We start from the raw sequence: 14,260 nt of genomic DNA on the forward strand, positions 1-14,260 counted from the left end.
ACATTCATTAGAAAAGCAGGACCGCAAGCAGCAAAGCACATTCTAGTTTGTACAGTAAATTACATGATGTAATGAATTTAAAGTATTTTGGAATAAATTAAGCATATTTTTTTTATATATAGTTGTCTGAACCTTTCATAGCATGCTCCATGAAAATACTACCCTAACCATGAAAGCATTCACCAAGGGCTTACGTCAAGTAGGTCACACTAAGGCTATTCTAAAAAGGTTAAATGAAGAAAAGATTCACACATCTTTAATGTCCCACAGTTTATTACATTTAACCCTTATATAATAACAGTCCGTACATACAATGACAAGCCTGTCCCTCCAACATGTGGAAACCTATTCTTCACTCTAACTCGCAGGTCGAGGAACTGAAATGTCAAGCAGTGAAACATCTGGAAATAATCCTCCTCATCACTGGTAGCCTTCGTTTGTAAAGCATTTTTTTAATTAATTGCTCCAAACCCAATTATACTCAGAATTACATGTTCACCATCTGCCTAAAAGCACTGGACACCTGAAAGTGACATCTCCTTCAATGGCAATTAGCTGGATCAGAATAAAACATTTAAATCACCAACAAACTAACATCAAACTTTCACTAAGTAAGATTGTGACAGACATGCATATTTATTTTAATATTCCAGACAGTATTGGCTCAGAACTGAACCAATGAACAGCTACTCCTGTCACACAGGTCCACTATGACACATAGGTCAGCTGGCGTCCTATTTTATACCTTTAGAAATAGACTAGAACAGGCATCCCCGTAATTATATTTCTATGTTTACCAATAGCAGGGAGTCACAACACATGCAAACTGTTGCTACATGTGGTCTTGATGCAGTTCCAAGACTTGTTTTCTTCCAGTAGTATCACATTATATAGTTGAATCTCAGATCAAGGGTGAGAACACCTTTTGGGTGAGAACACCTTTTGGCCACATCCAATTTGTAAGTCGCTCTGGATAAGAGCGTCTGCTAAATGACTTAAATGTAAATGTAAACATCATAGTCCTAATTATTATATCATTGTGTAAACAGGGCTTTCTTCTAAACTCACCAAGAAAAACATAGAAATCAAGACAGCCAAACTCCAGGTGATGTAACCAATTCAGCGTTGCACACTTTTCTACCCGTTCATTGACACCTTTCGAAATAATAAATAGATATGTTTTAAATAGATAGAAATTAGCATAATCAGATACAACAACAAAGACAGTCCAAATTGATGGAATTGTTGGTAAGTAAGCAGCATCACTCACGGTAGATCCCACAGAAATATGAATGCTTCAACATTAGTGGACAAGACATGTAAATAGAACACACTCATCTTAGGAAATAGGTCCCTTGTTTTGAGTCCACCCCACAGTTACTACAGGTTGTAGCTGAATGTTCAAGACGTTAAGTTAAAGACTGATCCGGGTTCAGGAGAAGAAGCTGCGGAGCTGGAACAAGAAGTGTCCCTCCTTGTTTTTACTTGTCCTGCAGCGGCCGTTCATATAGTCCCAAGCAGAGCGCTTACAGTAGTTGTAGAAATGCTCCTCTGCTTTCTTCAGGGTGAGGTTCAGGTCCAGAGTTCCCTGCAAACTGCACAGAGAGAAACACGGAGCGAAAGACTGATGAGTCCGTTTGTATTGCTTTGTAATGACAAGGCGAATATTTTCGATGATGGACAGACGCAGATACACACACACACACACCTGTTGGTGAACTGGATGAGCTGCACATCGTTCCTACACCTCAGCAGGGCATCTCTGTTGTCCAATAATATGGTGGCACAGATGAAGAGTTCAAAGGTGAATTCTGTGTTGACGGCCTGTGCCTCAGACACTGGTTTATCCTCTGGAACAATCCCAGAGCATTCGTTACAACACAAACAAATCACAAGAAGGACAACATACCATTGTTATAAGCAAATACAGAAGGACCAAAACGGGCTTCTGTAAATTCATATGACCAATTGTATAGACATATACACTACATGACCAAAAGTATGTGGATACCTGCTCGTCAAACATCTCATTCCAAAATCAGCACTCGGTGGTCCTGTTCTGTGAGCTTGTGTGGTCTACCACTTCGTGGCTGAGCCGTTGTTGCTCCTAAACATTTCTACTTGACAATATATTGTGTATTTGGAACCATGCTTTGCAGTGTTTATGTACTGTCACACATGTGACATGTCACTGACTCACTAGCCTGGAACTTGGAAGGATGGCCACAGGAGACCACGGTCTCACCTATACTCTGCCTGCGGGCGATCCTCTCCTGGTAGCGGGCGCGGTCCACCTGCTGGGAGATGAGCTCCAGGTGGTCACAACTCAGGATCTCAAAGAGACGCAGGGCATCACAGTGCTCAAACTCCCTTTGGAAACCCAGTAGCAGCCATCTGGGAGAGGGGACACACATAAATGTAAGTATACACATTTCATGCAAATACACCCCTTCAAATTAGTGGATTCTGCCATTTCAGCCACACCTGTTGCTGACAGGTGTATAAAATCGAGTACAGTCATGTAATCTCCATAGACAAATATTGGCAGTAGAATGGCCCTTACTTAAGAGCTCATTGGACTTTCAACGTGGCACCGTCATAGGATTTCAACTTTCCAACAAGTCAGTTCATCAAATTTCTGCCCTGCTAGAGCTGCCCCGGTCAACTGTAAATGCTGTATTGTGAAGTGGAAACGTCTAACAGCAACAACGGCTCAGCCGCGAAGTGGTAGGCCACACAAGCTCACAGAACGTGACCACCGAGTGCTGAAGCGCGTAAAAATTGTCTGTCCTCGGTTTCAGCTCTCACTACGGAGTTCCAAACTGCCTCTGAAAGCAATGTCACCACAATACATTTCTTTTGGGAGCTTCATGAAATGGGTTTCCATGGTCAAGTAGCTGTACACAAGTCTAAGATCACCATGCGCAATGCCATGCGCCGGCTGCAGTGGTGTAAAGCTCGCAGCCATTGGACTTTGGCGCAGTGCAAACGTGTTCTCTGGAGTGATGAATCACGCTTCACCATCTGGCAGTCTGGAGGATGCCAGGAGAACGATACCTGTCCCAATGCACAGCGCCAACTGTAAGGTTTGGTGGAGGAGCCATAATGGTCTAGGCCCCTTAGTTCCAATGAAGGAAAAATCTTAACACTCCAGCATACAATGACATCCTAGATGATTTTGTGCTTCCAACTTTGTGGCAACAGTTTGGAGAAGGCCCTTTCCTGTTTCAGCATGACTTTGCCCCCGTGCACAAAGCGAGGTCCATTCAGAAATGGTTTGTGGAGATCGGTGTGGAAGAACTTGACTGTCCTGCACAGAGCCCTGACCTCAACCCCATCGAACACCTTTGGAATGCCAACTGCGAGCCAGGCCTAATCGCCCAACATCAGTGCTTGACCTCACTAATGTTCATGTAGCTGAATGGAAGCAAGGCTCCGCAGCAATGTTCCAACATCTAGTCGAAAGCCTTCCCAGAAAAGGTGAGGCTGTTATAGCAGCAAAGAGGGGACCAACTCCATATTAATGCTCATGATTTTAGAATAAGATGTTCGACTAGCAGGTGTCCACATACACTACATGGCATGTGGAAAAAGTATGTACTGCAAACACATACAAATGCAGTATATGCGTGTGTGTTGTGTACCTGTGACAGAAGGTGAAACTCTCCATGCTATCTGTTATCAGGTGGGTGTGGAGCTGAGGATCTAACTCCTTCAGCAGTGCTGCCTCCAGCTCTGAGTGACAACAATCAAAATGTTAATAACATTACCTTATTATCAAGTCTACCATATTATTACACATGTAAAGAGAAGACAGACAAATAAATAAAAAACAACAATTAAGACTAATAACAAACCTATCTTCCTGTGCAGGCCGTCAGCGCGGAAGTCCTTGGAGAACTTCTCCATGTAGTAGGAGAAGCTCCAGTAGGTGTCCACCTCAGAGTCCAGCACCTCCAGGAATCGGCTACAAAGGTCATTCATCCCCTGGGCATAGCTCACCTCTGACCCCCATCACATCAGCATGAAGAAAGTAAGTAAATAGTTACTTTAGCTTCCTACTAAGAATAAGGGGATAATCTGAACATGCGTGTAAATTTCTCATAAATTATGCATTTACTTCCATAGCAGATAGGGGCGAAAACGTACACACACATTTGTCAAGTTAGGATTGTGACATGTTACTCCGCCAACATATATTTCTCCACTAGAGGGCTCTCTAACAAAACATCCTTTCAGTGGTTGGGTGACAACCGGCTCATGACCAGTATACAGTATTTGCAGCACTAAAAACTTAGATAGGCAGGATCAAAGATAAACAGAGAGTGAGAAAAGAAAGAAAAAGAGACAGAAGAGAAAGAGACAATAGGAGAGAGAAAGAAAGATTACCTGGGTGAAAAGCAGCATATGTGATGAGAATATCCCTCAACACCAGCAGATTGCCCAAGCCTTCACCCCTGTAAAAGCAAACAAACCAAAATCACTAGGGTTGCAAAGGGAGAAAAGGTTACCGGTACTTTACCAGTACACTACTAGAATATTGGACACTTTCTAGGATTTTAGGTCATTTTCATAACATGTAACAGATAAAATAAGATGTTTAAATGTGACAAAGCTGTGAAACATAATCCTTAATAAAACCCATTCATTTATGAATACAGTTAGTATTTAATATGAGGGTTTCAGCATGGAATGTCCTTTATCTTTTGTATATGCTTTTATTTACTATGGGTATGTCAATATGTCTTTGTTGTAAATGTTTTGGGGCCGAACTAGTGGCAGTTGTGAAGAAAGTAAATAGTTGGAAGAGTTGAAGAGGTAATTGCAAACAATGTAATTCTATTGAATATGTTTTTTTTCCATTATGTACACCATTTTCTCCTGAACCATATGGTCTATCCACTAGAACAGGGTTTCCAGAACTTTCTTTTTCTTTTGCAACCCAACCATGTAAAAACAGTGATGTAATCAAAGGCCAATGTTTACTTTTTTAAAATTGGGTCTATGGCAGTCTATTACAAATCATTTTGACAGTACTTCAATCTGAAGGAAGTATGGTTTGAGGTGACAAATGCATCAGAAAGGTATTGGGAAGTTCAGAAGATCATCAGGCAATAATTGTTTTAATTTTTCATTGATATTATTTTCCCCTAGTCTGATTTAGAGCCTGGTCTTGTCCACTCAGTTCTAATGAGTTCTGCGCAGCTTGAGGGAAACAGAAGTCACATACGTATTCCTTATCTTTCAGTGAAGGGGTCATAATATTTTGTAGCTTAAACCGTAAAAGATGCTGAGACACATTTGTAGGAAGAAAACAGAAACTGTGCTGTTTATTACAACTGTATCTAGGAGGCTACTGACAGAACCCCGGTTCTATGAACCAAGCGCAATTATGATTATTTTTTATTTCAGTCGCAACCCCTAGTTTGGGAAAAGCTGCACTAGAAACTAATGGACAATATGGACACACAGATGTAAAGATTAAGAAAAGATCACTATTTTATATGATTTTTTTTTTTTTACCATAGATAAAGTAATTTTGGTAATTAACAGTTAATTTGACAAAACCTGATAACTTTGGTAAATTACCAGTAGTTTTGCAACCCTCGTTAAAACAAATAAGATCAAATAGACTGATACCTCACACAAAAATACTGATCCTTAAAATGAGCAGCTACATGTAGCCTACTGGCTTTATATGGGTTGTAATGTCAAGCTAAAAAAAACTAACGTTGTAACGACACAGCCTTCTTATTCTAAAACCAACTGGTAGTCAGTGTGTCACTGCTTACACATGTTGACAGAACGAACACCTAAGGCCCTACTCCAATATGCCCTGTTGATTTAAGTGTTGAACTGTTTGTAGCCGACAGCCTGACAGAGGAGTTTAAACATAAATCCTGTAAAGCTTCCTGTTTCTGTATTGAGCAATGTTCCCTGTAAAGGCATCAGCATGCTTTAGTTCGCCTGGCAGCTAGCCGAGCTCGGCTAACCGAAACCAAACTAATGTGATCACTTACTCCAATAAAAAAACCTCCACTTGAAAAACGAGAGAAAAAAAAGTGGCAAGAGTACTGTTTGTCCATTTTGAGACGCCGTAGCCAGATTACACTTCCTCAAAAAAGTCAGGATTAATTTAAGGTAACTCAAGAAATCTGTCATTAATTTTGAGGATTTCCAGAAGAGATCTTAATCGTGCAATTTTGTATCTGACTAGAATGTTTGGTGCAGTATTTCTCAAGTGAAAGAAAATGTGCATGAGGACGAGTCATCTCTCATTGAATGACAACAAGCACTTCATTGAAGAATCCCTACTGGTGACCAATCTCCGACGAAGGGGCATAGACTCTGGCTACAGACTTACTATTTGATCACCACAAAGTACTGAGAATTAATCTGTGAGAATTTAATTGGCGCTCTGTCTCTGTACAGAGACTGAAGTTGATAATGAACTAAAGCCACTCACGAGTAGTAGGGTAGGTCTCTGTCTGTCCGAGGCACGTCCTTGTCGATGATTCGGATGGCCTCTTGGAGCTCCTCCAGATCAAAGGTCACCCGCTCAAACAACACCTGAGTTCAGAGAAACAAAGATATTAGTGGTCAGATGGACTATGTCATCATCTCAGACTTCAGTCTGTAACATACTGTAGACTGTAAAGGTCTGTAACAAGACATGCCAACCTCTGAGAGTGTGACCAGCTGTTAAGAGATTGTAAAATATAATATATATAATATTCAGTAATAAAATGACAGAGTAGATTATATTGACATGTCCATGACTAAAACACACAGTTTGTAGCCTAACACCCATATCCTGGTGCAATATAAACTGACAACATTTCAAACAGCCCCAAGCTAAATTACCTTAGAACATTTCCAACGCATAGCACTTCTGCTGAACATATTAACTATTTATAGGTGAATGGTCAATAGGGAAGGTGTATGGTAATTTTGATCTCTTACACTCAAAAATGTAAAGAGGGAGAAGCAGTTAAACCATGTACTTTTCAGGGGGTTCTGTGTGTACTTGCTGAGGCTGGTGGTTTACCTGGGCCTGTAGCTCCAGAAAGGACAGCCTCTCCTTGACCTCGTCACTCTGGATCGGAGTCTGCAGCTGGACCCTGTCCTGCCTCACATCGAAGTACCGCACCGCTGCCACCAACTCAGCTAGAAACACACACAGGGAGGGAGGAAGAGAATGGGAGACAGGTGAGCGAGAGTGAAGGAAGTAACTTTACAGGAGGAAACCAGGGAGAATTTACTAAATTGGTTGAGCTCATAGATTCCAGCATAAAGTTGATGAGTCTAGATTCTAGACTCTAGAATAAGGTGCTGGACAACAATAGATAGCTAGAGAGCGAGAAAGAGAGAGTATAAGTTCATCTATATCTGGGCCCTACCATCGGTGCCATTTATACGCAGTCGGACGGCGGCAGGAAAAAGCTGCTGCCACTTCCTCTTCATGGAGTGGTAGCGGACGTTGAGCTGCTCCTGCAGTAGGGGGCGCTCCAGAGAGGTGGAGCTGCAGGGGTACATCCCAAACAGGAAACGCCACACCTGGCCACGCCCCGAAGGGGACATACCACCTAGACACATACAGCACAGGTTGAGTCCAGATACTTTACAATGGCTTCTTTCCTCCTGTGTGTTCCTTTTCCTCACTGATGGGAAACAACTGGACAGGTGAGAGAAGGACAGCCTCTCCACTTGGTGTTCTGGACTGGTAGGTCTCTAGCTTTTCAGCAGAGTTGACTCAGGTTATAATGTTGAGACAAGGACTTCTGCATAATTTTACAGGAGTGTGAAGACGAGACTAGAACTCAAATTTAAAAGATAAGCTATTGGATCAATTGGCCTCTGACTAGATTTTTTTAAGTCAGTTAAGAAAGAATTCTTATTTACAATGACGGCCTACACTGGCCAAACCCTAACGACGCTGGGCCAATTGTGCGCCGCCCTATGGGACTCCCAAACACGTCCGGTTGTGATACAGCCTGTAATCGAACCAGGGTCTGTAGTGATGCCTCTAGCACAGAGATGTGCAGCGGTCTAAGACACTACAACTCGGGAGATAAAGTGGCTAATTTATTCCTTCTAGCTAATTAATCCCTAAACAAACTAGGCTTCTCAAGGAATGAGTGGCTTATAGTGGTTAGTGTGCAAAACAAGTCTTGATCCCCAGCGTGGAGACCTTTAGCCCCCTTCTTAGAACTCTGACAGGGATCATTATATAATGTTTTTGCACCATAGTCATTTCAGCTAATGATATCGCACCAGAGGAGAGAAGGAATGTGCATCAATGACAGAGGGGGGGGGGGTCCATGTTACTGATTAAGTTTTTTGATAAACACACAGTCACAGTAGTAACCCCTCTGTAGCAGTGTACCATGTACGTAGCTCACAGAACTCTGGGTGCATTGGAAAACTCATGACTCTCTCTGAGCTTTTCAGCATGACGAAGCCCTAGGGGTTCAGAGTCAGAGGGGGAGGGTTCAGTGTTTACAGTCAACACTATGCACTCGGATTCCTACATCTTGGTCATATACTGTAGCTGTCCCCTAACCACTGATACATGGTCAGATATTTTGTCATCCCTAAATGGTTAAGATTATGATTGGTAGTTGATAATCTGATCCTAGATCTGATGTTAGGGTCCATTTTCACCTTGAAAACATGTGAGTGAAGGCCCTGAGTGTACCGGTGACTGCAACTTACTTATGGAGCATTGATGCAGATAGAAGCAATTAAGTATACAGTCCCCAGCTATTCATCCATTCATACACTCCCCTCTTGTTTTCCCTCGGGAGCAGATGTGTGTGGACTGTTGATGTCATACCCACAAACCATGACTGATGAATTTAATGTGAATCATGATTTTTCCTCCCTCTGTAAATAATCTGTCAAATCACACCAAAGGTCTTGACTGGTAACTGTAAAACCAAACCATTGTCGGTTTCTAAACGTCTTTGCTTGAGGGGTCTCAGTGAGGTTTGATTACATGGCTTTCTGGAGAATGGTTTAACTGTAGTGCAGTCAGCTAGCTCCTCAGGCAAACATCACTTGACTTCCTCTTGACTTGTAGATATTGATAGAGCAAGATCTGGGAAACAATTTAACTTTACTTAATTTAAACTGTGATAGGCTCCAGCTTACTGGCCCATAATGTTTGAATATTAAATCACTTTCAATCAATTAATGATGAATTATGAATTGGCAGTGATTCATGCCCATCAATTTCTCTTTAGGATATCGTATCCCATCCTTACCATTCTTGAAAATGTGCATCCGCAGCCTGGACTCGTCGACTCTCCCCTCTGCGTCCATAACGCCAGGTAATTCGAGTGGTGTCGTGGGTAGTGCAGGTGCGTTTACCAGTGATACTATCTGTTGGTTCCCAGACTCCGCCGTTACATTATTGACTGGTGAATTTATTTTAGTTGTCCCATGCTTTCCCTTTGTGTTAAGGGGAGTCCCATGTACTCCGTGTTCTTTGGCCGTACGTTCACGACCGGGAATATCGAGTGCAGGTGAGTGCTGTAGCCCGTTCTCCTGTAGAGTGTCCATGATGTATATTCTCACTAATGACACGAAGTGTAAAACACAAACATCCCTCCTCGTGAAAACGGTGTAGCCGCTAAATTTGTTTGTGGTAAAAATAAATAAATAAAGGTTCGTTTTACCTTCCTTTCAATATTATGTTTATGATGCGCTGCGCTCCGACTTTCAATGGAATATCCTTCAATACACAGGAGTTAGGACATTTCCCAGTTCAGGCAGGAATCCATGTTGTGTGAGACTGTTATGCTCTGCCCACTTTAAACCTCACGACCAAAGTTCTTCCTGTGAGTCAGTCATATGACTGAACCTTACTGTTTTGTGTGTGGCCTACATTCGGGTTTTTATGTCGGGTTGAAAGCCGCAATTCTTAGGCTACGGGAGCATTTTAACACCACCTAGGGGTTTTACAAGACAACTATTTATACTGTATAAGGCTAGGCTACACATGGTCAGTCTGGCATAAGCGTTTGAAAGTGAAACGCCTTCATTCATATTCGTGGCTTCTTATGGTGGACAAGGCGTACAGCTAACTAGTCTAAACTGCTCTTTTATCATGCTACACCCAAACCTAACTCTTCACATTTCCTACCACACTATGATTTTTTAAAAAGTTTTATTTATCCGTTATATTACCAGGTAAATTGACTGTGAACACGTTCTCATTTGCAGCAACGACCTGGGGAATAGTTACAAGGGAGACGAGGGGGATGAATGAGCCAATTGTAAACTGGTGATTATTAGGTGACCATGGTGTTTTGAGGGCCAGATTGGGAATTTAGGCAAGACACCGGGGTTAACACCCCTACTCTTACGATAAGTGCCATGCAATCTTTAATGACCTCAGAGAGTCAGGACACCCGTTTAACGTCCCACCCGAAAGACGGCACCCTACACAGGGCAGTGTCCCCAATCACTGCCCTGGGGCATTGGGATATTTTTTTAGACCAGAGGAAAGTGTGCCTCCTACTGGCCCTCCAACACCACTTCCAGCAGCATCTGGTCTTACATCCAGGAACTGACCAGGACCAACCCTGCTTAGCTTCAGAAGCAAGCCAGCAGTGGTATGCAGGGTGGTATGCTGAATGGAAGTAGTCTGTGAAATGCAGATTCAGTGCAATACTAAAAGTACAAACTAATACAATATGTTGGGCCTTTTTCCATTAATGAATTGAATAAGTACTTAACATTTTTTAAATTGAACCTTTATTAAATCCTCCAAATGAAATCTTTAAGAACTGATTGTGAGGCTTCCAAGCACTATGATGACCAACAGCTTCACTGCCAGAAAAGCATAAAAAGAAAAGTTGCATCTCTGAAGTATTCTCTTCTGCACCTTAAAAAATCCAAAATCATTTTGAAAACATTAACTACAAAGGGAAGGTCAACATCATCTGTATGATAACATGATACATTTTTGAGCAATACAATAGTAAGGGAATAAATGTGATATTTTTTGGCCTAATATGTGAAAAATGTTGTTGTGTTACCTGGGATAACTGAGGTAAATATTAACCCATACGGTGTGTGTGTAGCCTCGCTGAGGAGGAGTCTTGTCCCATTGCCATGGTACTGCCTGTCCTTCCCATTGACGCAGCACTGCAGAGTACAGAAGTAATAGCCTATGTCATTCAGCTCTAACCAGGTCATCAGGAGGCTTGTATCTGTTGTGTTCAGGTCGTAGGTTTTCTGAAACCTCCCCTTGAATCGGGGAAAGTCACCCATCTCCCTCCACACCTTCCTCTGGCCATGTGTGGCCGTGTTGATGTACCACTCTGCCCTGCAGCCAGTGATCAGCTCCCCGCTGTCCGACAGGACACGGCATCCCATGGAGACTTTCTGGCCCAGTGTGCTGGTCACCACAGGGTTCTGGTCCACCCATACACGACAGAAAGCTTGATGAGGGACTGGACAACAGAATAGACAAATACTTGTGACAAATATTCTCGTTATGGTATAATTAAGCAATAAGGACCAAGGGGGTGTGGTATATGACCAATATAGCACGGCTAAGGGCTGTTCTTACATTTACATTTAAGTCATTTAGCAGACGCTCTTATCCAGAGCGACTTACAAATTGGTGCATTCACCTTATGACATCCAGTGGAACAGTCACTTTACAATAGTGCATCTAAATCTTAAAGGGGGGGGGGTGAGAGGGATTACTTATCCTATCCTAGGTTCTTACGCACAACGCAATGCGGAGTGCCTGGACACAGCCCCCTTAGCCGTGGTATGTTGGCTATATATCACAAACCCCTGAAGTGCATTATTGCTATTATAAACTGGTTACCAATGTAATTAGAGCAGTAAAAATACATGTTTTAACATACCTGTGGTATACGGTCTGATATACCACATCTGTCAGCCAATCAGCACTCAGGGCTCAAACCACCCATTTTATAAATAACTAGATTCCTGTCAAGAGGATGACTTTCTTTGCCATCAAGACAAAAGAGTGAAACGAGATGCACCTGTTTAGATCTCTCCTATAGTCAACATTTGGGGTTTGTGTCTGTGAACTGCACAAAACTAAATTAAAATCCAAACAAGATAAAACCATTACCTTTGAGAAGGATGATCACAATTAGGACAATGTGAAAGGTAGTCATTCTTTATGTCAACAAGAAGAGACAAATAATTAGCACGTTGTATGATACTAAAAGTTTCATCCAGATAAGAGATTCAGAGAAGAAATGTACTAAATGTGTCATTAAAGTCTTACCTTATGCCCCCAAATAGTACTGCAAAACAATTACAATAACCAACTTTACTTCCTTAAGTTCATGTCCTGATGCTCCACCTACACTCTGAGGTTTAAAAAATATATAGATATGAGTCAAACCCACTGTGGTTTCCAATGTAGGTTTGTGTGAGCAAATGTCAATTGGATGTGGATATCAGAAATACTTCATGTGTATGTTTAAATCATTGACCTTGCAAAGGCATAAACAATATAAAAGTGGTTTTGTTTTCCTACTTTAAAAGTTCCAGAGAGGGGTGAGCGATAAAGAGTTGAGAGAAAGACAGAGAGATGTGAGGGATAAAGAGATCGAGACAGGGATGAGAGAAAGGCAGAGAGATTATATGAGATAATATTTTTCTGCGTTCCTGATCATGCGTCGGTTACATTCATACTCACTACCCCACAATCCCCACCCCGTGGTAGCCCCTCTCTAGTAGAACACCATGTACCTAGCTAACAGAGCTCTACCTTGTGTGCAATGGAAGCCACATGACTCCTTTTCAGCATGACAAAATCTCTTCAGCTACCACAGGTTAGAGATGATTGTGTTTACAGTTCAACACTGTATACCCTGTGTCATATCTCTCTTTCTCATATCTCCCTTACTGATAGAGAGAAAGACTCCTCAGCACATTTGGTTCCTTGAAAGTTGTGGGAATGTACATTTTTAGTTACCCATTGGTTCTGGGAACGAAGCCATACGTTTCCTGACTGGTAAAACGTTGTTTTTTAAACGTTCTGTTAACGGAAGCGAAAATGTAGCCTGTTCTGGGAATGTTAATTTTTAGGGTACAGGGAGGTTCTGAGACTGTTTCATTTTGGAACCCTGAAAGTTTTCCTGGGAGGTTTTATTAACATTTTGAGAACAAAAATGATAGGCTATTTGAAGGTAATTAAATAACATTCTGAGAACATGTTTCAATAACACTGTTGGCCTAGTTTGGGTTAACTGTCTTGAACACATGGAAATTCATTTGTTTAGGCATTTTTATTGCTATAGCAAGGCATCGTTGAGATTCAAACCTATGATCTTCTGTTTTCTATTCATGGAATTAGTCCACTGCGCCACCAGGATGTACAAACAGGCCCAATTTCAAAGGGAACAAGTGCTCATTAAGATTAGGTGTCGATAGAAAGAGTTTTGTTGACGTTGAGGACGGAATGTTTTTAAATTTAAAAGATGTATTGTGGTTTTTATGTAAAGTTTTCTTAATGTTCTGAGAACATGACTTTAAATAGAACCATGAGGAATACTTGCAGAAAACATTATGCTGAAGTACTGAAATTCCCACAGAAGAACGTTGTTTCTTAACATTCTCTGAAAGTTCTGAGAACTTGAGTTTAATAGAACCGCGAGGTAACCTGTAGAAACCGAAATGAAATTCCCACCTAAGAAACATACGGTTCTCAAAACGTAATGTGCCATCTGGGTATCCTGCAACGTTCCCAGAACGTTGTGGGAAGGTTGTATTCAAAATAACCATAGGACAACCACACTCTCACCAAGCTCTAAGAAACATATGGTTCTCAGAATGTTATGTGCTAGCTGTTTCTCAAGTAATTAGCCAACAGTCACCTTCAGGTTACACATTTACACAAAACTTACTCTAATTCCTTTTTTTTCTTCAGTCACCATCATTGTTAAGTAACAGGAAATATACATGCAATACTTTTGACACCACTCTCGTTATAACTGCTTGTCACTCATTTTATTGGAACCAGTTGGCTTTTAAGACATGTGCCAGTGCCATGGTCACTGCTGGTGTTTTCCTTGGACCTGTAGCCTCATGTTTGGACACCTCTTTTCACAACACAGTGAGTATCCTCCGTAGATTTGGGTTTTTATTTTGTTGTTGCTGAACCAACATTATTTCCCAGTGCTTTACAGTCTATGCTATGCTTGTTGGTCAGTGGTAATGTTGTATTTGGTTGACACAATTCTGATGGGAGTGCCATCTG

The 14,260-nt window shown here is 41.6% G+C and overlaps 1 protein-coding gene across 1 annotated transcript; it reads right to left on the reverse strand.

Annotated features, from left to right (window-relative positions):
* Positions 1-255: 255 nt before the first annotated feature.
* Positions 256-9,970, reverse strand: si:dkey-238d18.4 (GTPase-activating protein GYP7). The gene is made up of 10 exons (XM_046302829.1): positions 9,267-9,970; positions 7,401-7,586; positions 7,049-7,167; positions 6,467-6,570; positions 4,390-4,457; positions 3,858-4,004; positions 3,645-3,735; positions 2,246-2,394; positions 1,709-1,850; positions 256-1,595 (listed from the first exon to the last, which is right to left on the reverse strand). The coding sequence occupies exons 1-10, from the start codon at positions 9,562-9,564 to the stop codon at positions 1,433-1,435; spliced, it is 1,467 nt and encodes a 488-aa protein (XP_046158785.1). The 5' UTR covers positions 9,565-9,970; the 3' UTR covers positions 256-1,432.
* Between the last annotated feature and the right edge of the window lie 4,290 nt (positions 9,971-14,260).

Source organism: Oncorhynchus gorbuscha, linkage group LG15, assembly GCF_021184085.1.
Source record: "Oncorhynchus gorbuscha isolate QuinsamMale2020 ecotype Even-year linkage group LG15, OgorEven_v1.0, whole genome shotgun sequence".
NCBI lineage: Eukaryota > Metazoa > Chordata > Actinopteri > Salmoniformes > Salmonidae > Oncorhynchus > Oncorhynchus gorbuscha.

Bases quoted from the DNA above. Each gene is read 5' to 3' on its own strand.
- si:dkey-238d18.4 (XM_046302829.1), bottom strand. From the start codon at position 9,564: ATGGACACTCTACAGGAGAACGGGCTACAGCACTCACCTGCACTCGAT. The intron at 6,571-7,048 runs GTAAACCACCAG...CTCTGAACTCAG, and splicing joins TTCTGGAGCTACAGGCCCAG to GTGTTGTTTGAGCGGGTGAC. The intron at 3,736-3,857 runs GTTTGTTATTAG...GTTGTCACTCAG, and splicing joins CGGCCTGCACAGGAAGATAG to AGCTGGAGGCAGCACTGCTG.